Genomic DNA, 27,121 nt, shown 5'->3' on the forward strand with positions numbered 1-27,121 from the left:
GGACTACTCCAAGTCCTACATCAGAAGCATCTGTTTGTAGTGTGAACTTTTTGGAAAAGTCTGCATGAAAAAGTACTGGTTCTTGACACAGAAAATCTTTTAGAGTCCTAAATGCCCTGTCGCAGGCCTCTGACCAAACGATTTTCTTAGGACTGGTATCCCTCACGAGGGCTGTGAAGGGTGCTGCAGTTGTGACAAAGTCAGGTATGAGTTGTCTATAATAGTCTGCTGTGTCCAACAAGCATCGTCTCTGTTTTTCTGTTGTCAAGATGAAGCAGGCTGCTAAGGCCTGTACTTTGCCAATTAGTGTCCATAACTTGCCCCTCCCCACAGTGTAACCGAAATATGTAACTTCCCGGTTTGCCATCTTACATATGGCCAGGTTCACAGTGAGTCCAGAACTCTCAAGGGCCTGTAGGTGACATGTCATATGTCCTCTTCCATGGTGTCCCACATCTTTCATGGGAGTGGTCACAGGTTCTCATGGACCTGTTGTCCTGGTTTAATGGCTACGTGACGATACACAAGGTGAGTCCGTTCAACGTGGCAAGGTTGAAAATATGGAATGGAAGGATTCAATTAGTTTCTGCATTTGGGCCTCCTGCTTTGGTTGAAGCTATGGCTTGGGATTCTGGGGTCTCTGGTGCTTGAGGGCCTAGTTCAAGTGGATAGGGTGTTATGAGGAGTACGTCTTGGTCTTTACAGGCCTTCAGAATGTTGGTGTGGTATACTTGAGTTTCCTTTTTCTTCCCTGGGTGCCAGATTTCTTAGCTGACTGATCCCACTTGTCTCACTACCTCGAATGTCCTCTTAGATCACTTTCTACCTAAGTTCTCTTCTTCCCCACAAGGTAAATTCAAGAATCAAATGAAAGTTTCTGCCCTTTGCAATCAGTCACCAGTCTCTCCTTTGCAGGCTTTGTCAGGTCGGTGATGCCAGGTCTCTAGCTGTAGAGTTCCTGGGCTATACTTCCCCAGAGCTCAGAGAAGAGGTCTGCTCCCTTCCACTGCCTGGCTCCCAATAAGTGGCTCTGCTTCCTTTTTAAACTCACCTCCAGCTTGTATAGGCTTTGCAGGAATAGCAGGGCAGAGTCACCTGGGCCAGAGCTACTCCTTAACCCCTTGTTCTCCAGTGTACAGTTTGTACCCCCCATCACAAGTCCACAACCCCTTTCCAGAATAACTGTGAGAGTGGTAATAAATATAATAGCCACAAATTCGGAGTGGACTTTTAAAATAATGCTTTAGACCTCTTTCTTTCACTGGGAAGGAATAAATATGCCTTGTTTGAAATGATTACATAAACCAAATATTCCAAAAATATAGATGTACATTGGTAGTCATTAGTTTCAATGGACAAACACACACAACCAATGTGAAAATATATGTGGCAAGTTGTGGAGCCATGTGATCAATTGAAGAACCATATCATGAACAGAAAAAACACGTGGTAACTAAATTTGAATTTAGTTTTTACCACCTTAAAATTCCTCTAATAATCAATGCAGTACTACAATTTGCACGAGTTCACCACACTTTTAAACTAACATACAAACATATATAAAAGGTTATGACTATATACAGACACTCCCACTCTATGCTTTTCAGGAAAACAGTGGTCAAATCACTACCTTCCAAAGCATCCATTGCATGCACCCTCTCTTTTAATGTAGTTCCAAAGACCAATAGATTTTCCGTTCAAGGATGCCTCTCCCATGCATCCTTTAAAATGAGTCACCTTAACAGCAGGAGATTTCTATTAGAAAGGAAACATATTAAATGAATAAAATTAATGTTAAATACTTTGGAACTTCTCTATCCAACTTCTCCATTCAGTTCTAATTCATGTTAGGGGAAAATCATAACAGAAGAACAAAAAAATGTTTTAGCATTATTATTAATAATCAGACTTTACATTGCGGTGGAAGAGTTTTGCAATAAGTAAAAAAGAAAATAAAAAGTCCTGACCCATTTATATTCAATTACATGGATAACAATGACAAATTATAACAAGTCATGGAGGATAGGAAATGAGGAGAAACAGAGGAGAAAGGAAACTACTTAGTATGAATTAACACCTCCTATGCACTCACACTCAGCACTTCAGAATTACCATTTTAAACACAGTTTCCTGGGGATTTTTATAATGAGATGATAGCTCTGGATACCATTTTGCACCCTTGCCTTTTGTGCAGCATACCTGACAATTATCTCTTTGGAGTATCCAATTGGAGCGATTATTTCTAATTGAAAAAGTATTTCTAGCACGATAAAAACCTTTTACAGTATAGCATTTTCAGATTTTCACCTTGATTTGCCCTCCAAGTCCTCCAACAAATATTAGTGTTGATTTGTTTACATCCAGTACAGTAGCTGTCCCAGGAGCAGTTGCAGTTTTACTTAAGGACTTCTGATTAGAGCTCGTGTCCTCTATACTCAATGTACCAGTTTTCCCAAACCTGACAATCACAAATACAAATGGATTAAACGCTTTCAGAAGTTTCCGTGCACGGTCCCCGCTTACTACTGCTGAACTATTTCTTGCACTGAGTAACTAAATCGCCGTTACTCTTCTACGCTGCCCTGAACCACACTTCCACATTAGGTAAAAATTCATTTGAATTACTAGCAGAAATTGAACTTTCATTTTAATCCAGTTTACAGAATAAAATATTTATGTTACTCACATTAATGTGTCCTGGTCTATCAAGAGGACGCCTAGGTGCTATGGCAATACAAATAAAGAATGAATGAATGAAACCTCTGTTACCTGGTTATATGTATTCTGTGCCATTTGTTGTTGTCAATTTGAAAATTTGGATATTCCAGTCTTGTTGCTCCTGAGCCCACATCCCAAAGGAAGGCCACCTTACCACGTCGCATCTCTACGGCCATGAAGTCACTCTGGAAAATGATGATTCTTGCTTTAACGCATTACATAGGGTATGTCATTTTGTTTTGTTTAACAAATTTCTTTCCAACTGGATGACTATAAAATCTCATATCTGTTTCTAAAACTTTTCCTTTATATCCTACCTTCATGGATTTGTACGATGAGCCAAATCATGCCTAAGGCTGCGAGTTTGTCACGGAGGTCACAGATTCCATGACTTTGCAGTGGCCAGTGTGCCTGGCTCAGGAGCAGCTCGGGCAGCCCCTGCGCCAGTCGCACCGGCTGCTGCTGGGGCAGTCTTGGGCCACCACCCCTCCACACCTCAGCAGCAGAGTTTGGGTGTGGGAGAGGGCAGGGGGTTGGGGCCTGGGATGAGTGAGGCGAGCTCTGAGTGGCTCTTCCCTGGGGGGCTCCCAAGAAGCAACGACATCCCCCTTATTCAGCTCCTATGTGGAGGCGTGGCCAGGTAGCAGCTCTGCATGCGGTCTCCACCTGCAGGCACTGCCCCCGCAGCTCCCATTGGCTGCGGTTCCTAGCCAATGGGAACTGTGAAGCCAGCACTCTGGGCAGAGGCAGCATGCAGAACTGCCGGGCCACACCTCCGCCATGAGCTGAGTGAGGAGGATGTCGCTGCTTCCGGGGAGCCACCCAGGTAAGCACTGTCCAGATCCTGCCTCACCCTGTCCCATGTCCCAACCCCCTACCCCTTCCCACACCCAAACTCTGCTGCTGCTGCTGGGAGTGGGGGGGAGGCACGGATCGAGGTAGGGAGCCTGCCAGCCCCGCCCCCCCAGCACCAGTGGGGGTTCTGGGCTGTGTGCCGCCGCCCATCCCCCATCCGGGCTGCCCGCCCCACTTCACCTTCTCCCCCCTCTTACACCTGGAATGACCTCAAAAGGTCAATGCAGAAATAACAGGAACATGAAGCACTGGAGCTATGTAAACCGTGCATCTACTGGGATGGTGGGGAACTTGCCAATGTGCTGTCATGGGAGTCCTGCCTGATACCAGATCAAGCACCCTGACAAATGGTGAGTCCACCTTGTGGAAGAAGGATTCCATGCAAGATAATGTGCACAAGATCACTTTTATCTTGTGTGAGTATTATCCCATACATTGAGCAAGGACCTCAGCATATGACCAACAGAGCCAAATCTTGATTCCTCTGGAAGAGCAGGGGATGACCCTGGCAGCAAAACCAGTGCACTGAGTGGGTGTGTGGTGCAGAGTGAGGGGAAAAGGCAGGCTTGCTGGATCTTCTGCTCTTATCCTCTTTCCTGAAGGCTGAGGTGGGTGGCATGTAAGGATCTCTGGGGATTACATCAGCCCTACCATGGTCTGGGGCAGGGGATCATTTCCCTCCTTCTCCCATATACATCTGCCCAGTCCCTAGTCTGGCTACTTGGTATAAATAAGAATGAAAGTCAAATATATTATATATTCAGAGTATACTTTTAGTGAATCTCCACAACACTTTGATGAAGTGAGCTGTAGCTCAAGAAAGTTTATGCTCAAATAAATTTGTTAGTCTCTAAGGTGCCACAAGTACTCCTTTTCTTTTTGTGAACACTTAGTGTATCTCCACAACACTGAACTTACATTGCCACTGCTACCCAGGTAGAAGAGGAGGTTGTCAGGTTCAGTTGTTTTCACATTTAACGTTAAGATGTTGTAGTTAGCAGAAGAAATTTGCGGTGAGTAGGCACGAATACAGTCTCTATCTGCTGAGATTGCAACTTTAATCTGGAAAAAAAAAAAAAGGTACACTCTGTGTACACAGCACTTAGCCCTGGAATACAGATTTAGCCTTTGTCTAGCTAAATTCAAGCCACGTGTTGAGACAACTTCATATGATTCTAAATATTTGGCAGTAGGATTAGCTACAAACACACACAACTATTGACTGGCTGGATATGAGTTGAAAAAGAGTAGTGGTTTAGACTATATAGAATAGGGAAGAAAGAGGTGCCTCAGAAACTACTGGTCTAATCATGGGATTTAGAGCCAGAAATTCATCATCCAATAATAAACCTTGAGCTTGAGGGCACATATGAGGAAAAACACTATATTAATAACAAAAAAGACTGGAAGTCTTGAGAAAATGTGAAAGGTCTCAGGGTAATAAAAACAAACAAAATACAACAAACCTTTGGGTTTACAGACAAAAACAACGTAGCTAAAAATCAAATAGTCAAAGCATCTGCAAGAAATAGCAATCACAGAATTTCAAATTAAGTAATTCTTTAGAAAATCTGTTTAGGAGCCATTTAAAAGTTTAATTTAATAAAGAAGCACTTACATGGCAGATTTCTGACTCAGATTATCGTTGTTACAAATATTGGGCTCATTGCTGCAAACCTTTGTGCACTCTGGTAACTTTAGTAGTTCTGTTGACTCACATATATGAGAGTTTGCATGATCTCTAGCCCATCTCTATTTCTAGTAAAAGCGAAATCAGATTGAGGTGCAAGAGAACAGGGTAGCTCATCTTCAATGCTCAATTCAATATTACCTCTAGAAATAAGTTGCAATGAGAGAAAACCCTTATCTTCACCAAATTCTCACAAAAATAAAGGGAATAATATGAGTCTTTAAAACAGCAAGAGAGGATTTTACTCATAAAAGTTATACTTTTTTCCCTTAGAAACCTCTGTAGTCTATGATACACCAGGAAATACTACTTCCATTGTTCTATACCAGACTCATTAACTTTCCATGATCAGTAGATTGTGAAAAAGAAGCATTCATGTGTATGCTGGGTTTTATTGAAAGCACCAAAAGCCTGGATAATTTTTGTCTTTTAAATCTAAATTTTCCTCTGCCTTAAAATGATATGCCCAGGCTTAAATCAAATGTATGGGGAAATGTTACTGGTTTCAAAAACTCTCTTTGTGTTCTCATGATAACAAGATATAGTTCATAATGTGGTTTAATTGAATCTCATCATAATCCTTTATATCACTGATAAATCCATTCCAGCCTCTCACACCAACTTCCTTCCAAAGCCCTGGAGATGCCCTGGAAATACTCCCTTAAAAATAAGAGGCAATGGGGAAAAAAGAACAGGGAAATAAAACCTCAAAAGCTCAGTGCTCTGACAAACCAGAAGGCAAAGAGATCATAGCTCAAAGTCTGAATTCACACCAAATGCCTCAATATTGCAGTATATATGATATTGAGAACACCAATAACTTCTGTTACACCAAAGAACAAAGGATGGGTGGGTTAAAGAAGGAGTATAAGGCTTTTTGCCTTTAAAATATTTTTTTGTTGAGGAGGCACAAGAGAAACCAATGAACCTGAAGCTAGAAATTTTGGGAAAGATGTACTTACAGATGCTGCCTGTTTGCGGGCTTGACTGATGAGCTCTTTAATTTCAGACAGATTTCTGCTCAGGTTCTCTTCCAACATTTTCAGAGGTTTCAGCCTGTCAAATAAAAGATTGGCTTGTGCTTCCACTTCTTTAACTTGTCTTTCAGCTGAGGCTGCTGCCAAAATAAGAATGAGACGTTCAGACAGATTGAGAGGGAAATTCACTATTCATTCCTGGAATGCATTGGCCAAAATGGGATATTTGGAGTCATTTATTTCAGTAGCTTTAAACATCTGAGAGAAAAAATATACATGTATAAAAAGCTTATGTGATTTCTATGTATTCTGTTTAAAAAGGAAGTCTACAGCTAGTGCATTTTTATTTAGTCAGGCAAAAACTTTCAGTCCATCACATTATCCTTATTTTAATACTAATTAAGTTTTAATATTAGCATAATTTCTACATGCAATGACATTTCTACTGTGCAATGAAGCAGCTAACTTACCAGCTTTTGAGGAGTCCATTATAAGTTCATTGGTTTTCCTCAACGTGTCATTAACCTTGGACAATTCAGAAGAAGTGTTTAGCAGCTTTTGATTGAAATCCACAATGTGGTTTAAACCAGCAACAGCACTTGTGTTAGCAGACACAGCCAGCTCTTTTGCTTCAAAAAATGTGTCACTGGTATCTGGAACATATTTACATTTAAGGATTATTTATATATCCCAATTATCAGAAAAGTCATTTTTCTTAGAGGTTTCACAGAGTCACATAAGTAGAGACGGCAGGGCCAGGTTCATAACAAGTATTTCAGGCTTGACAAAAAGGAATCATTCTTGGCATTCTAGTCTGTAGTGTTATACTCACATGTTCAAAGCTTTATAATGATTGTAATTGATGGCAGAAGTTACATTTTCAAAGATTTATAAATTGGCTGAAAAAAGTTATTTCCTGGCTGAGCCCTTATATGTAAATATAATCCTCTAGAATGAACAATTTAAAACAAAACACATAAATAAGCATAGGGCCAGATTCATGATATGCAACAACTCTCAGGGCATTAAGAAAGCTCAAGTCAAATGGTTAGAGCTGGTCAGTATTTTCTTATTTAGATTTTTCAATTATTTTTTTCTTCAACATTTCAACCAGCACAGAACTAATAAATGGTAGACTTCATTCTGTCCGTATGACACTTTAAAAAAAAAAAAAGACATTTGTGACTCTGCACCCCATATTCTTCACAGCAATATTATTATATGAGATTATTATGGCATAATTACGATGCATTTTGTACAAGACGGGTCATGTGAGGTATTACTGGAAAAGTTATAATTTGCTGATATGGTTATCCTATTTGTATGCATATATCATTTTTGTACCTAAAGGAATATTGACTATGAATCTGTATTTCAAATGTGCTTACTCTGGGTGACATCCACAACTAGCCTTTCTGGTACAACAATGAAGAAGCCAGACAGTGCTGATGGCCCCTCAGCAAAGACAATGAACCCTGGAAGAACTTAACCTTCCTGTGAACATTCCAGACAGCCTGTAAGTAATGGCTGCTATGACTCAGCAAGATATGCAAGGGCATGTGACCAGGCCACATGACTCTCGACTCCATCTTGGGATGTCAGTGTTTTTCCACAAACTGAGTTTCGGAAAAAGGGTTCCAGAAAAATATGCTAAAGCTATATAAGGCAGGGTGTGACATTATCTATGGTTCTTCACTCCCCACACACAAAGACTCCTGGAAACACCTGAGGAACAAAGACTGAACTGTGGGAAGTGCTGGACCCAGGCTAAAGGGATTTCTAGGTTGTGTATGAAAAACCTGGGGATTCCAAGCTGTAAAGCAAGTGCAGTTTGTACTTTGAGAATCAGCAGCCTGCTTGTTGACCATTAGTCAGGGTGAGAGATTATTAATGCAAATCCTATCTTTCTAGTATGTTAAACTTAGTATGCATTTTTGTTTATTACTAGGTAATCTGCTTTGATCTGTTTGCTATCAGTTATAATCACTTAAAATCTATTTTATGTTTTAATCTAAACCAATAAATTTGAAGTGAAGTGCTTAGGAATCTTAGTTCAAGTGGCTATTGCATTTCCTCTCCACATTGAGGGGGGAGACGAACTGGATAATAAATTCATACTGATTGGTGTTTGGACAAGGGCAGGACAGTAGAGCTTTGGGGTCCTAGGCTGGGAAGCTGGTGGTTATTTTGACTGTAGCCTCTGTATTGTTGGTTCATGCAGTGGCTGGTCAGAGAGCCAGGATGTAATTGCAGTTGTGTGTGTCCCTACATGTGTGAATGCTGGTGGAGGTGTAGGACCAGGGGTGGCTCTGCAGCTTGTCACAGCAACACAGCTGTGGAGAGGGAGCCCAGGCTGGTGGGTCAGAGAGCTCAGTGGTACCTCAGTTCCAGGTGGCACCCGGGCAGGAACCCATCACAAGGTTATCTCTCTATTATGTAGGATCCAAGCACCAGCTTTTCAAAGGTTTGATCTAGATGGTAACTGTTCAGATCAGAACCCCATGCTCATTGCTTTTAAAACAGCTTGATTCTCCATTACATCTCTGCTATGCTCAGAAGTAGTGGATGGATGCAGCCACAGAGAAACGCTTCCGGATCTCTCATCCTGGGCCATCAAGCCCTGGAGAAACCCTACTCTTAACTTCTGCTTCTGACTGGTGTAACTTACACCAATGGCAAATCAGACGGAGTGGAGCCCAGCTTCACCACCCATCTCCAGCATGCCTTTCTCCCCTTCAGGCCAGGGCTGGGGTAGAAGCTGACATAATAGGCAGCTGTGTCACCTCTATGCCTGTAGCAGGGATTCTCTCTATGCAGTGGACAAGGGTAATCCAGTTGATACAATGTACTTGAACTTTCAGAAAGCTTTTGACAAGGTCCCACACTAAAGGCTCTTAAGCAAAGTAAGCAGTCTGGGGTAAGAGGAAAAGTCCTCTGATGGATGAATAGTTGGTTAAAAGATAGGAAACAAAGAGTTGGAGTAGACAATCTATTTTCACAATGTAGAGAGGGAAATAGCAGGGTTCCCCCAAAGATCTGTACTGGGACCTGTGCTGTTCAACATATTCATAAATGATCTGGAAAAGGGGGTGAACAGTGAGGATAGTTAAATCCAAAGCTGACCGTGAAGAGTTACAAAGGGATCTCACTCAATTGGGTGACTGGGCAACAAAATAGCAGATGAAATTTGGTGTTGACAAGTGCAAAGCAATGCACATTGGAAAACATAATCCCAGATATAAATACAAAATGATGGGGTCTAAATAAGTTGTTACCACTCAAGGAAGGGATCTTGGAATCATTTTGGATAGTTCTCTGAAAATATCAGCTCATTGTACGGCAGCAATCAAAAAGCTAACAGAATGTTAGGAACCATTAGGAAAGGGACATATAAAATGACAGAAAATATTGTAATTCCATTATATAAATCCATGGTATTACTACACCTTGAATACTGCATAAAGTTCTGGTCAACCCTCTCAAAAAATATATATTAGAACTGGAAAAGGTATGGAGAAGGGCAAAAAAAAAAATGATTAGGAGTACGGAACAGCTTCCATATGAGGAGAGATTAAAAAGACTGGGACTGTTCATCTTAGAAAGGAGATTTTGTGAAGGCCAAAAGTATAACTGGGTTCAAAGAAGAATTGGATAACTTTATGGAAGATAAGTCCATTAATGGCTATTAGCCATAGTCAGGGATGCAACTCCATGCTCTGGGTGTCCCTAAACCGCGGACTGCCAGAAGATGGAATAGGATTGCAAGGGATGGATCACTTGAAATTGTTCTGTTCTGTTCATTCCCTCTGAAAAAGGTGGCACTAGCAACTCTCAGAAGACAGGATACTGGGCAAGATGGCCCATTGGTTTGACCCAGTGTGGTCACGCTTATGTTCTTGTGTCAATTAGTAACTCAACCCTACCATTTAAACATAGCTTTTTATTTTCATTAGTGTTGCATTTCGATGCAGTTTAAGATCCCGTATTGTGAAACAGGATGTTTTAAAGCCTGAGAGAAAAAATAGTGCTCTAAATCTTGACAAACAGTGCAAATCTGGCACCAGCTCTGGAAGCCTTACAGATAATTCCCATAACTGAAGAAACATTAGGAGAAGTATCATATTTTATTTTATTTCATTTCATTTTCAATTCTACCTGTGAGCTTCTATGAACTTTGGGGTTGTTCTTAGTTGAAAATATTGACCATTTTAAAAAAAAATTATAATTCTTGAATGGCCTTTGAACAACATGGAAAGTAAGAGAGCAAGGGACCTTTAAAGTTAAATGAGTCCAGCATTTATATTGTCAAAAACATTTAGATTTAACAGTTAAGATAGATGGTGCAGTGCAGCTGATTTTTCAAACAGACTGTTGTTGTGAGAAAGCAAAAAAATTAATCTCCAGTACAGTTTTTTCCATTTAAAGCCGATTAAGAATTTTAGGACCCGATTCTCTTTTTGACACAGTATAGTTTTGCACCAATATAGTTCTGTTGCCTTCAGAGTTACTCCTTATTTACACCTGTGTGAGAGGAGAATCAGGCTATAATCTTTACATCACAATGCAGTTTCACTGTTTTCCATGTTAATTAAACAAATGGAAAACATCTAATTCAAATTCCTGTTAAGGCAAGAGGCTAAATCAGCCTCCAGTCTGATTTATTGCTAGGCTGCTCTACCGGACTTCAGGAAGGACTGTATTGTGTTTGTATCAGATGGCGTTGAATTAAGGACATGTATGTCAAGATAAATTTTACTTACCATTAGGCAATGCTCGCAGTGCCAGCCATGAATCATTAAGCTGGTTAGTAATTTTATGAGCACTCTCCTGAATCTTTTCCACTTTTTTTTTCAATCCATTCAATCTAGACACAAGGCCTGTTGGAATAAATAGCTGTGATTGTTCTATGCACATACAAACATTAGGATCATACAGTCCAGACTAACCCTAAAATTTAAAAATATTTAATAAATTCAATAATTGATCCAAGGGAGCTTTTTTGTTTTCTTAAACAGAACAGATATTTCAGCAAATGCACAGAAGTGCAATATGAGTACGGTATATGCTTCACACTGCATGTTGATCATATCCTCAGTTACTCTATCACAAGTCCGTGAGGATTCACTCAGAATTGTCCTTCTTGGTCAGGTCAATCAGTTTTGGTGGGAGAAGAGATGTAGGGAAGAGAAGGTTGACTTTAAATAATTGCAAAGGAAAATTACTTTCTTCATTTGCCAGCACAATAGAACAATAACTAAATGTATCTGTGATACATTGTTTTAGTCTTTTACTGTATATACCTGACTATATAAAATGTTTAACTTTAACTTACGTTCATTTAAAAAAAATTATAACTTTGTTAACAGTACAGGAATAATTCTATCAAATACCATTAAAATTGTACATTTATGAAACTGACCTTCATTTTTCCTCTTCAGATTTTTTGTTTCATTTAGAAATTTAGAACTAAGCTGTAAAGCTTCTTTCCCAAGAGAATCAAGAGATTCCTCTGGCTGAAAAAACCAAACAACATTTACTATATGTGAAGAGAATAGGTTCAACTGAAAGAATCATAGAATCATAGAATATCAGGGTTGGAAGGGACCTCAGGAGGTCATCTAGTCCAACCCCCTGCGCAAAGCAGGACCGATCCCCAATTAAATCATCCCAGCCACGGCTTTGTCAAGCCTGACCTTAAAAACTTGTAAGGAAGGAGATTCCACCACCTCCCTAGGTAACAAATTCCAGTGTTTCACCACCCTCCTAGTGAAAAAGTTTTTCCTAATATCCAACCTAAATCTCCCCCACTGCAACTTGAGACCATTACACCTTGTCCTGTCATCCGCTACCACTGAGAATAGTCTAGATCCATCCTCTTTGGAACCACCTTTCAGGTAGTTGAAAGCAGCTATCAAATCCTCCCTCATTCTTCTCTTCTGTAGACTAAACAATCCCAGTTCCCTCAGCCTCTCCTCATAAGTCATGTGTTCCAGTCCCCCCTTAGAAGAAATCCTAATTATTCTCAGAGAATGGAGAAAATGACTCATTCACTTTATGTTCTATTGCTTTTTAAAATATATTATTTGTCTAAGAGTGAATAGAAAATCCAATTTCACAAACTGACTACAGAAGGCAACAACTTATGTCATAATAATAATACAAAAAGAATTAATCAGATATTATAATGAATCTCAGCATGATGAACATTATTTACTTGTTTCCAGCAGTGCTCACAATGTGCTATGCTTTTTCTAAATGTGGAATAAACTTTGAGATGGCAGAGCTGGGCAAAGGGGTCAGGGTTGGACAAGAGGCTGAACCAGGGGAAATCAACAAATGCATCAGTGGAGGTAAGAAAAAAAAAAGGGCTGAGGGAAGGACTGACTGAAGTAGAGAAGTGATGGGTATTTGAGGGCTGCAAATATGAGAAAGGCAAGGATGTATGGGACTAGTGGGTGATGCTGAATTAAATAAGCTGGTGTTTGAAGAGAGAAAAGAAGAGAGAGAGAGAGAATCCTGATATTGAGAGATTGGACTGGGAGCAGAGTTTAGTGAAGTTAGTGGGAGTGAATGGGGAGCTGGTCCAGAAATGAAGGTCATGCAAGGAGAAGAGGGGAGGAGATCAGCAACTCAGACATCAGAGCCCTGAAGCTGAAGTAATCAAAAGATAAGAGTAGGAAGCTGTGATAAGAGGAAGAGAGTCAGGTGTTAGGCAGGAAGATGAGTTAGAGTAATGACTGATGATGGATACATGGAGGGAAAGAATATCCAGTACAGCACTGTTCTAAAGTGGAAGAGGAGTGGGAAGAGTACAGAGGGAGAGACTGAGGGTGGCATCCATGGAGATGACTCAGAGTAGGGTGTGTGAGAGTTGGTGAGACTGGCTGCTTCAGAAGTGTCAAACAAGGAAACAGATTTCAATGGTTGCAGGGAGGTAGCAGCATATAAACAGGTATTCAAAAAAGAATCAGAAGCAGAAGGTAACTTAAAATCCCAACATGGATACTTACTGAGTCCAAGGGGTTAGTTATAACTCTAGAAGCATCATCTGCCAGATTTTCTGTTCTTTCAATCAGATTTGTAATACTGGAGTGGGCATGGACAGCATTTGTTGCATTCAGAGATACATTTCTTACATTTGAGAGACCACTGCAGTAGAAAAATATTATCCATCCTTTACGCAAGTGTCTTAACCAGGCAGCATGTTTCCAGGTTTTGAGTTATCATGTGTACATGTTTTCAGAATACATAAGGCATTTTGAGAGATGAGCAAATTACACAATGTGTTTCACTTGATTTTTTCTGGCTGAAGTTCTGGCCTACTTCAGGGTTTGTTTGTTTTTTACTCTTTGTCTTTAGTGCGTTTTGCATTTTTAAAACCTTATGATCAAATGTACTAGTTTCCGTTAAAAAAAAGCAAATTACACACACTAAACAAAAACAAAACAGAAAGAGGGGATTACAGATTCAGTGTACAGCAACATAGATTTCAGGATAGAACTGAAAGATATTCTAGGTCAAATTCTCCCTGCTTACAGTTGTGCAGACACACTGAAGCCAACAGAGTTGTACAAGTTTTAGCTACAAGCACAATTCTCTGCTTTCAGACTTACAATACACTTGTGCTTTGTGATCTGGCTTCACTTTAAAAACTTATGTGCTAGTTTTAAAAGGTAGGGCTGTGAGAACCGTAGAAGAAAATGGGGATGTCTGGTGTCTTTATTTTCATATCAACAATCAGAATGTCTTTCCAGCTAATAACTCTTGGTGTTGGTATTGGATGAGCTCTGAGAATATAAGGAAGTTTTTAAAAGTGCTTCTATATGTAACCTTGAAAGTGTAACCTGCCCATTTCTGAGGATTATGATGCTATGAGATGGGAAGCCTAACAATCATCATAGTGTTTTGATGGAGTTCTTGAATGTGTTGACAAAGAAGTATTTATATAATGGACATAACCTTTTCATGATAAAAGTAATTTTTCTTTCTTAAACATTTGAGTATTTTTCACCACTGACTGATATATAAAGAAGCTAGATCACATGGTATTCACTGAACATTTATTAACTTAAAAACTAATCACTTCACAAATGATCATTCATGTGAATTGTAAGACTAAATCAACCTATTCTGCATCATTAATAAAAATACCATTCACTTCATGAAAAGTAAAAGTAATTAAATTTATTGCAGTTTTAAATTAAAAAAATGACCTGCTCCCTTAGCGGACTAACCTATTATCTATTTAAATTAAATCTGGCAGTAAATTAGATGAAGCATCTATTGAGTTCATATATCTTGGTGCGCTCACCTGTCTAGCGCTTCTGCAAGTTTTTGACATTCAGCTGCATGATCCTCTGCTCTGTAGACTAGATCAAGTGCTCCCCTCGTGGACATCTGCATGACCAGGTCATCTACATGATGCCTTAGTTTGGCATTCCAGAGGTCCAGTCCATCTCGATGGATCTCTAGATTCTAAACATTGAAATTATTTCCTTTATCAATTAATCAAAATGCAATTCACTATATCAAATGAACGTTAGACAATTTAGTAACTTACTGACGTAGAGTTGTTTACATCTGTGGCAAGGGCAGCAGCAACATCCATCAACATTTTCCCTTCTTTAATTAGCATGATGGAAAGGTCCTTGTTTTCTTGTATGTTTAGCTTTTTATCCTGTAGCATAAATCAATTGTTTTATGGTACTTTGTAATGTCAGCTGGTGCAGATGAACTCATCTACTACTTAACCCTTCCCGCTTTGAACACATTGCATTGTTTCTATTTGATGTACTTGAATATTACAAATATTAATATTTGTAGAAGTCTATGGATTCATTTCAGTGTGAAAAGTGAGGTATTTAAAACATGTTATGTATCTGATACTTATTACACAACAATGCGGAATCTCCAGTCTTACATTTAACTCTGCCAGGTTGCTGTAGATAAGAAAAAGCAGACGGTTGGTTTCATTGGTGTTAGTACAAGCCTCATTCACCAGGTCCTGGGCTTCTTGTAGTCTGATGATGTGGTTTGTTAAGAGATGGCTTGCAGCTTTTTTTAGTTCTGCAAGTTCCTGCTGGGGTTTGAGATACTCTTTCTGAACCCGTAACAGCAACCTCTCTGCAGTGCTGATAAACAGAGAGCAAATAGTAAATAAATGTAGGAAGAGAAATTTAGGTGTATTTTCTTAAGGAAGGAAGAACTGAAAACAGGATTACCCAAACTTTGCAACACTAACAATTGCAACTAGCTTGCACATAACCTTATACCAATTTTTTTCATCAACAATACTTACAACCATAATATTTATTATACTTGTCTCACCACTGATAGAAGACGAGAAATTACTGGTTTGCGTTTGCAAACAATACAACCTTGTGGCTTATCAGCTTCGTCCTTGCCCTGTAGTTACAGAGAAATGAGTACAGTAAGCCACTTCTGAGGACCCTTTGGACTGCATTTGGTTCAAAAGCTCCATTTGGGATACCTCTGATTTGAAAGCCTGCATGGATTTTATGCATCTGGAAAGGTTCCATGTCCTACCTCAGACATTTGCAGTTTAAACATTTTTAATCTAGGATCATCATGCCATGGTATAGGAGGCAGCACTGGAATTTATTGATAATCTGAGCAGCAACAAATCACCGTGACAGAATGGATACATCCCAGGGTTCTGAAGGAATTTAAAAATAAAGTGGCTGAACTGCTAAAAAAATAAAAATAATAATAATAAAAAAAAATGCAATCTCTTATGAAAATCAGCTATCCCACTGGAGGGAAGTAAGTATTGTGCCTATCTTCAAAAAATGGTGCTAGGTGTGATTTTGGAACTACAGCCCAGACCCAGGGAATTAGCCAACAGCTAACTGCTTGCAATTATTCCATGATAATCCATTACTGGGATTTTTGTACTTTACCCAGAAGCATTTGATACTGCCCACTATCAAAGGGAGGATACTGAACCTAAATTGGTGTGATCCTGAATGGCAATTCCTATGTAAAATGCACAGTGTAGTCCCTGCTATGACACATACACAAATAATTCTGATTCACAGTTTTATCCTTTAATCTGCTTTCAACTGTTTGTACATTTCCAATTATAGCAAACCAAGCCTGGTTTACAGTGTTATCACAAACAAAAGAAGAAATACACTGACTCTTTCCTACTAATACTAGATATGGATATGCATTTATATTTTCATACTACTGATCCACGGTCCATACCCTCAAAAATCGTTGTTTCAAATTATAACAAAATACAGGAACTGGTAGAATGAAGCTACAATGCAGTATTTTACAAGGCAGTATTCCCCCAACACTTGAGTGTACCGTAAAAAGGTTATACTGTAGTTCAGGAATTTTGTCTTATGTAGTAAATTCAGGCCTGGTCTACACTGGAGGGGGGCAAGAGGGGAAATCGATCTAAGTTACGCAACTTCAGCTATCTGAATAACGTAGTTGTCAAAGTAGTTAGATCTACTTAACGTGGTGTCTTCACTGCAGTAAGTCGACAGCTGACGCTCTTTTGTCGACTCCGCCTGCGCCTCTTGCCCTGGTGGAGTACCAGAGTCGACGGGAAAGCGCTTGGCAGTTGATTTATCGTGTCTAGACTACCCCCGCTGGATCGATCTCTGCCCATTGATCCAGCAGGTACTGTAGACAAGCCCTTAGAGACGCTTAAGTTAGATATTGTTTAATGATATATCATCATAAACAAAATTTACCAAGTGCCATGGGATAACTATCTGCTGCCTGACAAATGCATTGTCCAACTGCTTATTTAAATTAGCTTTGAATTTGTAGCTCTAGAGCATTATAAATTCTGTAAAGCAAACTCTCATGCTGCTAGCATAAATCTTATTAATTCTCTTCTTAGTGTGTGAAAGGACACTTATCAGAGAACTTTCAGAAATTTCTGCTGAAAGCCTACAATTGAAAAAGTTAACTTACAAATGCCTTTGTTTAACAGCCCAAACTGCTGTAAAAGTCAGAAATATTTTGTTATTTAATGGTGTGTTCTCAAACACTTTCATAAGGCCAGGAAGCTATTCCAAGTCCTAATTCATTATAACTATAACCAGGTTTTATTTGTAGTCCATTTTCATGGCCATCTGGCTCTTACAGAAATTAATAGACAGGACCAAGCATGAGAGACAGGTGAGCAACACTATATTTGGGGATCACATATATAAATCCATGGTATGCCCACATCTTGAATACTGCGTACAGATGTGGTTGCCCCATCTCAAAATATATATATATATATATATATTGTGTGACAGTGCAAGGCCAGATGGCTATAGAAAAGTAGTGGGAGATCGATGTATTAGCTCCAGGCTAAACAAATCCCTGGTACCAGGATAAGTGAAATGGCAGCTGCTCCAGGTCAATTAAGACACCTGGGGCCAATTAAGAACTTTCCAGAAGACAGGGATAAGACTAGGTTGATTGGGACACCTGAAGCCAATCAGGGGCTGGCTGAAACTAGTTAAAAGTCTCCCAGCCAGTCAGGTGGGTGTGCATGTCAGGAGCTGTGGGAGGAAGTTGCGCTGTTGGAGAGGCTGAGTAGTACACACCATATCAGGGACAAGGAAGGAGGAGGGTGAAGTGGAGCTTGAAGAAGTGAGAGCTGCTGTGGGGGAAGTAGCCCAGGGAATTGTACATGTAAGGTGTCTATAAGGTCAGCTACCATAGCTGATACTATTAGGGTCCCTGGGCTGGAGCCCAGAGTAGAGGGTGGGCCTGGGCTTCCCCCCCCACCTTTGCCCCCTGATTAATCCTTAATTAATTAATCCTTAATTAATCCTGAGACTGGGAGACAACAGAGACTATGCAAGGAACAATAACTTCTCCTCACCTCCCTCGCTGGCTTATGATGAAAATGGCTCAGTAGACTGTGACCCTTGTCTCTAGAGAGAGAAGGGTTATGTGCAGGGTCACAGTGAGCCTCTGAGGTTAGCGAAATCTGCCAGGAAACGCGAGACCCACGGAGGCAAGGACAGAGCTTTGTCACAATTGGAATTGGAAAAGGTTTAGAAAATGGCAACAAAAAATGATTAGGGGTATAGAATGGATTCCGTATGAGGAGAGATTAATAAGACTGGGACTTTTCAGCTTGGAAAAGAGACAACGAAGGAGGGATATGACTGAGGTCTATAAAAACACAAGAACAAGAAGTCACCACATGAAATTAATAGGCAGCAGGTTTAAAACAAGCAAAAGGAAGTATTTTTTCATACAATGCACAGTCAGTCTGTGGAAATTTTTGCCAGAGGATGTTGTGAAGGCCAAGACTATAACAGGATTAAAAAAAGAACTAGATAATTTCATGGAAGATAGGCCCATCAATTGTTATTGGTTAGGATGTATAGAGATGGATTTCCTAGCCTCCGTTTGTCAGAAGCTGGGAATGGGCAACAGGGGATGGATCACTTGATGATTACCTGTTCTGTTCATTCCCTTTGGGGCACCTGGCATTGGCCACTGTCGGAAGACAGGATACTGGGCTAGATGGACCTTTGGTCTGACCCAGTATGGCCATTCTTTTGTTCTTATATTCACATTAACATATGAAAATATAACTATTCAATGGGAATATGACACAGAAGTAGGTCCAAGTCCACGAGGGAACTTCTAATGGGCAGTAGCAGGGTCCACACAGACAGTTCATGCACAACACGCTAGTGCACTGTATATTTACACCCTAGCTTGCCGGGCACTAACTCTCCATTTAGACAAGCCCTGACAAGTATAGACAAACATTCTTCCCAATCCAAAATATTTTAAAACAAAGGGTGGGATATTCAAAAGCATTTCAAACTGGTCTACTTCTGTACCCATTAAAGTCCAGGGTCAATTCTTATTGACATCAGTGGGAACAGAGTTAAAGCAATAAAGGGCATTTTTGAAAACCACACTCAAATTCTGAAAAATTTGGTGGTTAGATTTCCCAACTCTGGCAATAAAGAATCTAAAGCTGTCTTCAAGAAGAAACAAATAAGGAGAAAGCAATGTGAAATCAAAGTTATGACTTAGAATAAAAGCTGAATGCTCAAAATAAATGCTGAGGTTTCACCTACAAAACATATGCCACATGTGCATCCATACCAGCAAAAGACTAATTCCTTCCCCAGCTGGGCTTGCAACAGGAGGTTGACTGGAGGCCTGGGGGAAGAAATGTCCCTACATACATACACACACACACAAATTACTACAGCCCTCAGGCTACCGTAACCCCTGTTTCTGCTGCAATCCCACTAGGGGACAGTGAGCTGTGGAGCTGCACGATGGCATATAAACCTGTCCCTGTCCAGGGCTGTGCTCAGAATCCTGCTGTGCTTGAATGTGGGAAGAACCCCTGTGGAACTGGGAATGGTGGTGCTTAGAGATTATGGAATTCTTACATGTGTTTCAGAGATTTGATCACGCACCCTCCAGTGCAGCAGAACACCCCAGTCATGCTGCATTTGGGGCCCTACAGAGCTATGGAAGAGGGAGCAGAACTTTGGTCAGAGATAGTAAATCTATCTCAAAAGCAAATAGACACTTTCCCCTGTAACACAATTCCATAGTATGTGCATCAAGACCCTAGTCTGGAGCCCATTGAAATCAATGGGAGTCTTTGGATCAGGTCCCAACTGTGCATTGAGACTCTATTTAAACTATGGCCAACTCCAGGCATTTCAGTTTCCACTTCCCCTCATGACAGAGCTTCATAAAATTTTGCCAATACTAAGGAGACACTGGACCATTTTTTCCTCTCATAGATCCCTACATGAACGATAGATTGTCCACGAATAGAGAAATATCAATAAGACAGTAGGTTTACTTTAGTACAGTGGTGACATTTTGATCCTGCTGCATGAAATGTCTTCTGCGCATTGCTTCCAGCATGGTGGAGATATCTTCCTGCAGACTTTGAGATGTACTGTTTGACAACTGGAAATTCAGAGCCAGAGTCTCATTTAAAGATGTGGCCACTTCAGCAAGTACTAAGTGGGAAGGAAACAATTCAGTCAACTCCATGAGACAAAATAAGATGAATCCCTTACCCAAACAGCATAAACACCCTCTCTTTGCAAACAGTTCTCACAGATTTACAAAGTGAATACATTTTTAATTCAATAATGTAAGTGGCCGTAGCTTACAATCAGACACATTACCTTTGATGGTTGTATACATGGTGTCAATAAATACAGTCAAATGTTGACTCTCATTCATGGTTCTTTGAGTTGCATTGTTGAGCTGCCATCCTCTCTCCAATATTCTAGTTAACTAGCATAAAAATAAATAAATGAACGTTTATGATAAACATTTTAAAAAAAAAGCAATTTTAAGACTGATTATTGCCCTCTGATAGCTTTTCCACTGAAGGAAAAACATTTCTAAGGTTATCATTGAATTGCATGAGAAAATGATTAGAAGTTCTTGAGGAGACAGAACAAATTGGTTTGGTGGATTTCTAGTATCTGCCAAGCAGATGTGATGAGACACCTTCATTAAGTATTCTGCCAGTCCCAAACTCAAATATCAGTGAAAAACTGTTATCAAAGTTGTTGTCACAATGAATATTATTACCCCCAAAAGGAATACTTTGATGTTTTTTCCCTTTGACATCAATGCTATCTTAAGAAAACTACTTTCAAGACATGGCATCTCTGGTAATTATAGCAATATGGTCACCACTGCAGCTGTTGAATGAAATTAGAGATTTAGGAGGGTATATGTGGTCAACAAATGACATCAGATATGTCCACTGAAGGATATTTCTATTCTTTTTTATTCTATATTTTTATTCTTTAGGAGACAAAATCTTACTCAAGTAAATCGTCTTACTTCACTGGGAATTTTGCCTGTGTAAAGACTTAATACAGACTTTAGGATTTGCCCATTTATTTAAAATTTGTTCAATTTACACTGAAATCATTTTGTAACAAAATACTACAGCGAAATTGAAGTGTAAGACTTCTTGGAAAGTGTCCAACAATGACAAAAGGTTAAATAAGCCTTCTGGGTCAAAACCAATGAAAAGAAAATATTTCCATTTCTTACAACATGAACCACTGAAGGATTATGATACAAAAAGAGCACCTTACTGAAAAGTCTTCTAACAGAAAAACTATAACCCTTCTATAGGATTTTTAATTATTCTGTAGAATTTAAGAGAACATTATATCTCTGCTACAGATTTATACAGAATAGCACAAAAACCTATTGTATCCTTTATTAATTTTTAATAGTTTTTAGAGTAACTTCTATACAACCCTATTACCTTTCTATAGAATCCTGTTGCTTCAGCTCTGTTACATTCTATAAAACTTTTCCATAAGGGGTTCCGAAAGATCACTCTGTTTGGCTAGGAATGAAAGTGCAGGGTACTTGCCTCTTTGTGCAGTCGATCTGTGCCTCCTGATATATTCACAAGACCTTCTTTTGCCATCTCCAGTGAATAGATTGGATCCTCTCTAGACAATAAAGACTCCTAAAAAGAGTAACGGATTGACATTTAAGGTCTGGGGGCTTTTTAGTCCAGCCTTCATGAGGTCACCACCATTTTTGTGTGCAGAAAATTGTGGATGCAAATAACTATGTGCACAATTTAGGTGTTTACGTTTAAACACCTGAATCTGCTGCGACATAAACTAAGCTCAGAAGTATTGCTGGTGCACAAAGGTAGGCCATTTTTAAAATTAAGGGCCAGTTCTCTGGATCCATCCAAGTCTGAGGATGTTCACTAGTCCTGGAATTCCAGGACAGGCACTTCTCTATGTATAGTTTGCTAACTTACTCTGCATATCTAGAATTACTGTAAATGTATACAAAATGACCTGAAGAAGAGGTCTTTGTAGCTCGAAAGCTTGTCTCTTTCACCAACAGAAGTTGATCCAATAAAAGATGTTACCTCACATCCACCTTGTCCCTTCATATTTAGTACAAACATGGGTGTCACAAAATATTGCTTCTCAAAAGGTATTAAGAGATGTAAGATATAAAAGGTATACACACTTGAGCAAAGTGTGGATTTCTAGACAGGTGTGAGAGTCAACACCTCAATGTCTCTTTAAGTTAGCGTATGGCCAGTATGGTCCAGTTCCGGTTTCAAATATATAGTTCCCAAAACTGATGAAAGCAGTAAGCCTTATAGCAAGGAACGCTGGGAAGACATATCAGGGGACATAAGTGTCCCCTCCCTCAGAACAGGGAAAGGCTAGGGAAAGACCAAGACCTGCTATGATTCTTGCTAAGCAGACAGACAGACACTTACTCACTGGGAATGGGCCGGAAGCAGTACCTCTGGGTTTCTCCAGGGCAAGGCCCTTGGAAATCCTGGCGGTAGCTTTTGAAGAAGCTAGTGAAACAGCTCAAGAAGAAGCCTAAAAACAGCCAGCTTGGTGGTGAGGTAAGTCAACTGGGACCAGAGGTGAAAGTAAGCTGGTACGGTACGGTATGGCATACCGGCAAGAGCTGGTACACTGTGCTGGATCAGACTGGCTTCCCCAGGCTGGAGATTTAAAGGGCCTGGGGCTCCCTGCAGCGGCTGGAGACCCGGGCCCTTTAAATCACCTCCCGAGCCCTGCTGCTGGAGCCCTGGGGTAGCGGCGGCAGAGCTCCGGCAGTGATTTAAATCAACCCTAAGCCCCGCGGCTCCCAGCCGCCTCTGCAGCTGGTAGCTCAGGGGTTATTTAAAGGGCCCGGGGCTCCTAGCCACTGCTAGCACAGCCAGAGCCCTGGGGCCTTTAAAATTGATTTAAAGGGCCCGGGTATTTAAAGGCCCCCCCTTTCCAGTTGAGGCCACGCCTCTTCCAGTTGAGGCCATGCCCCCTGCTCAGGACTCCGGCGTAACGGTAAGTCCTTTAAGTTACTTTCACCCCTGACTGGGACAGGAGTGATATTTTAGCTAGAGAGACAGAGATATCCACATCCTGAGAGGAGAAACTAAGGACTATGGCAGAGCAGAGTAAGTTTAGCATTGGAAGAAGAGAAGCAGCAGAGCTGGTGGTCTCTACTTCATTGTTGAGAGTCCCAAAACTGACACATATGGAAGAAGGAGGATGGAAGAGGTCCCTCTCTTTGACTCTAAGGGACTAACAAGGGGCTTTGATGCAATACAATGGAGAGGAGACAAGATTGACAGACCTTGTGACTAACATGGCTGTTACTCTGAAACCTGAAAAAGACTGGATATTTTTAAAATTTTGTTTTCAGTTGGATTTACTTTTGTTTATCTCAGAAGGGGTGCAATTTTTAGGTTAGCCAGAAAGAGAAAGAAACAGGTATGTCTGACATCACTCAAAGGGAAGGTAAGCAGTTGTTACCATTTTATTCTCTAAAGTTACCAAATAATTTCTTTAGAAGCAATGGTTCGGAATTATTATGGCACAACATGAACATGACAATCTGTACTATAGCCATAACCCTGGCAACTATCCCAGAGTCCAAAATTCCATAGAGGTTTCTTACAATTTTTTTGAAATTCCTTGAGCATCTCAGTTATCAGTGCAGTGACAGCTGGTTTAGATCATTTGACTTAAATGCCAAATATGTGCACTGAAGGCGAAATTGAAGCTGATGTTATTTTCACAAAAACTCTGTTTTCATTTTAGCAGTAAAGTGCTAAACATATTATATGGTTTTAAAAGTATATGCCAAAAGAGATTATTTTCCTACAAGAATACAGAAACAATTACAAAGTAAAAGCTAATTCTATTATTACACAAGTATTCAAATAGTACAATATTTCTATAGAGTTGGTACATAAAACAATGGCAACATGATTAAAACGAAAGGGTAAGATGATCTCTGACCAAGCATAAAGCTGTAATTGAATCAAAGTGATCCTCTAATATCATACACATAAAAATATTAAATTACATCCTTAAGTGTTCAATCTGGATATCATTTATAAAAGAAAATATTATTCTTCTAACTCAATTTCATTTTAATTTGCAGCATCCATCAGCACTAGAAGTCTCACTTTATCATGGATTTGTCAAGATATGACAGAATACAAAGAAAAATGTGGTTTTACTTATACTTTAGAGTTTGTCTCACTACAGGTTTCAGAATAACAGCCGTGTTAGTCTGTATTCGCAAAAAGAAAAGGAGTACTTGTGGCACCTTAGAGACTAACCAATTTATTTGAGCATAAGCTTTCGTGAGCTACAGCTCACTTCATCGGATGCATACTGTGGAAACTGCAGAAGACATTATATATACACAGAGACCATGAAACAATACCCCCTCCCACCCCACTCATAGCAGGAGAGTGGGGTGGGAGGAGGTATTGTTTCATGGTCTCTGTGTAGATAATGTCTTCTGCAGTTTCCACAGTATGCATCCGATGAAGTGAGCTGTAGCTCACGAAAGCTTATGCTCAAATAAATGGGTTAGTCTCTAAGGTGCCACAAGTACTCCTTTTCTTTTTGTCTCACTACAGTTATTGCTGAGTAGGTACTTTTCACTACACACTCTTATTTTAGCAGCCGTGAAGCACGGAAGATTCTGTTCCAGCAATCTGCATGCCTTTTACACTGGCTTTGTGCAGGGACAAAGACTGGGCTACATGAACCTAGTTTTTAATGTGCCCCTACAATATTTTAACTGAATTCACGAAGTTGTAAAGCACCAAGCACGTGAATACATGGAGTATCACAGATGGAAATACAATATAAGTGAGTTAAGATGGAGCAGTTGAGCTTCTCCTTAATGAGGATTAGGCTGTTCGTGCCTCAAACTCTTTACTGTTAACACACATTTCAGGGATCCATGGAGAAAATTTAGCCTCAAACATTTAGGCACAGGTTAAGTTTGCACACACAAAAAAAGTGCCACACCAAAGGCAAGGGACACCAGAACTGTGACAGGGCAATGGTAGAAATTCACCAAAGAGTCAGTCCTGTAGTGCTTTTTTTCAGCTGCTAAGTTTCTTCCCACCCAGCCCAACCCCTCCATTCTAGAAGAGCGTATCTGTTCCTGTTCAGTCATGTGTAGCAAGAATTGTTGTTCCTAAATGTTCCCCAAAATGCTTTGCACCAGCTACCATCAGTGTTCCCTCTAATTTTTTACGTCCACGTGCAGAATGAATTTTGTTATGTGCACCAATATGGAGGTGATGTGTGGCGGGGGTGGGGCCAAGAGGTTCAGAGTGTGGGAGGGGGCTCAAGGCTGGGGCAAAGGGTTGGGGTGTGGGGAGGTGTGGGCTCTGGCTGGGGGGTACGGGCTCTGGGATGGGGCCAGGGATGAGGGGATTGGAGCGTAGGAAGGGGCTCAGGGCTAGGGCAGAGGGTTGGGGTGTGGGGTGGTGAGGGCTTTGACTGGGGGTGCGGGCTCTAGGGTGGGGCCAGGGATGAGGGGATCAGGGTGCAGGAGAGGGCTCAGGGCTGGGGTAGAGGATTGGGGTGCAGGGGGTGAGGGGCTCCAGCTGCAGGGGAAGGCTCTGGGGTGTGGTCGGGGATGAGGGGTTTGAGGGGCAGGCTGCCCCGGGGCTGCGGCAGGGAGAGAGGACTCCCCCTAGCCTTCTCTCACCCCAGCAACTCGGGGCTGGATAAGAAGCGCCTCTCCCTGGCCACGGCAGCTCCAGTGGGGCTGGGCTGGACCGGGCCAGAGGAGGGGCGCCTCTCCCTGGCTGTGGCAGCTCTGGCAAGTCTGGACTGGGCTGGGCCAGGCCAGGGGAGTGGCACCTCTCCCTGCCTGGGCAGCCCTTGATAGCCTGCTGCACGGCCACACAGCTTAGAAGGAACTTAGGCTACCATGACAGCTTGTTGGCAGCATCTCTGCAGCCAGACTTTGGGAACTACAGACCTCCACCACAAACAGGGCGATTGTTTTAAAGGAAGAATTTGATTGTAAGTTCTGTGGGGCAGAGATTGTCTTTTGTTCTGTGTTTGCACAGCGCTTAGCACAATGGATTACTGGCCAACAACTAGAGCTCCGAGGCATTATGGTAATATTATTTCTAGTAATAGTAATGACGCAGAAAAGAAAACAAGAAGGTTGCTGAGTCAGAAGAATGTAATAAAGCAATTGTTCGATAGTATATTCCAGAGGTGGGCAACTACGGCCGACAGGCCAGATCCAGCCACCAGGACCCTCCTGCCTAGCCCCTGAGCTCCTGGCCCAGGAGGCTAGCCCCCGGCCCCTCCCTTACTGTTCCCCCTCCCCCGCAGCCTCAGCTCACTGCACCGCCGGCACAATGCTCTGGGCAGCGGGGCTGCGAGCTCCTGGGGCAGCACAGCTGCAGAGCCTGGCCTGACCCGGTGCTCTGTGCTGCGCGGTGCATGGCTGGCTCCAGCCAGGCGGTGCGGCTGAAGCACCACCAGCCACCAGTGCTCCAGGCAGCGCAGTAAGAACAATTGCTTTATTAAGCTGGTAGGAGATTGGATTGGAAGCAGATGACTAGATATGTAGGTAAGTTTAAGACAGGTTGTTTCATGAGTGCACTCCATAAACATGGGCTTTGGTGTCCCATCTCTATTACATTCTTCTGACTCAGCAACCTTCTTGTTTTCTTTTCTGCGTCATTACTATTACTTACAATCAAATTCTTCCTTTAAAACAATCGCCCTGTTTGTGGTGAAGGTCTGTAGTTCCCAAAGTCTGGCTGGTGGTGAGGTTGGATAGAGGGCGGGTGAGTTCGAGGGGGCGGGTTATCAGGGGGAGGGGGTGTGGATAGGGGTCAGGGCAGTCAGAGGGCGAGGAACAGGGGGCTTGAATGAAGGCAGGGGTCCCGGTGGGGGCAGTCAGGAAGTAGAGGGAGATTGGATGGGGCAGCAGGGGGCAGTCAGGGGATAGGGAGAAGGGGTGGTTGGATGGGGCAGGGGTTCCGGGGGGGCAGTCAGGAAGGAGAGGAGGAGTTGGATGGGGTGGTGGTGGGCAGTCA

General features: G+C 41.3%; 1 protein-coding gene across 1 annotated transcript in view; it reads right to left on the reverse strand.

The window, feature by feature from the left end:
• LAMA1 (laminin subunit alpha 1) overlaps positions 1 to 27,121 on the reverse strand; it is a 153,900-nt gene that overhangs the window by 25,659 nt on the left and 101,120 nt on the right. The window contains 15 exon segments of the mRNA XM_073331559.1: positions 1,631 to 1,755; positions 2,308 to 2,458; positions 2,770 to 2,903; positions 4,492 to 4,635; positions 6,226 to 6,380; positions 6,711 to 6,893; positions 11,001 to 11,117; positions 11,660 to 11,753; positions 13,251 to 13,389; positions 14,552 to 14,715; positions 14,801 to 14,917; positions 15,161 to 15,371; positions 20,072 to 20,234; positions 20,406 to 20,517; positions 21,626 to 21,724. Of these exon segments, the coding sequence (XP_073187660.1) occupies positions 1,631 to 1,755; positions 2,308 to 2,458; positions 2,770 to 2,903; positions 4,492 to 4,635; positions 6,226 to 6,380; positions 6,711 to 6,893; positions 11,001 to 11,117; positions 11,660 to 11,753; positions 13,251 to 13,389; positions 14,552 to 14,715; positions 14,801 to 14,917; positions 15,161 to 15,371; positions 20,072 to 20,234; positions 20,406 to 20,517; positions 21,626 to 21,724 (2,108 nt within the window).

The sequence above is a fragment of the Lepidochelys kempii genome, chromosome 2 (assembly GCF_965140265.1).
Source record: "Lepidochelys kempii isolate rLepKem1 chromosome 2, rLepKem1.hap2, whole genome shotgun sequence".
NCBI lineage: Eukaryota > Metazoa > Chordata > Testudines > Cheloniidae > Lepidochelys > Lepidochelys kempii.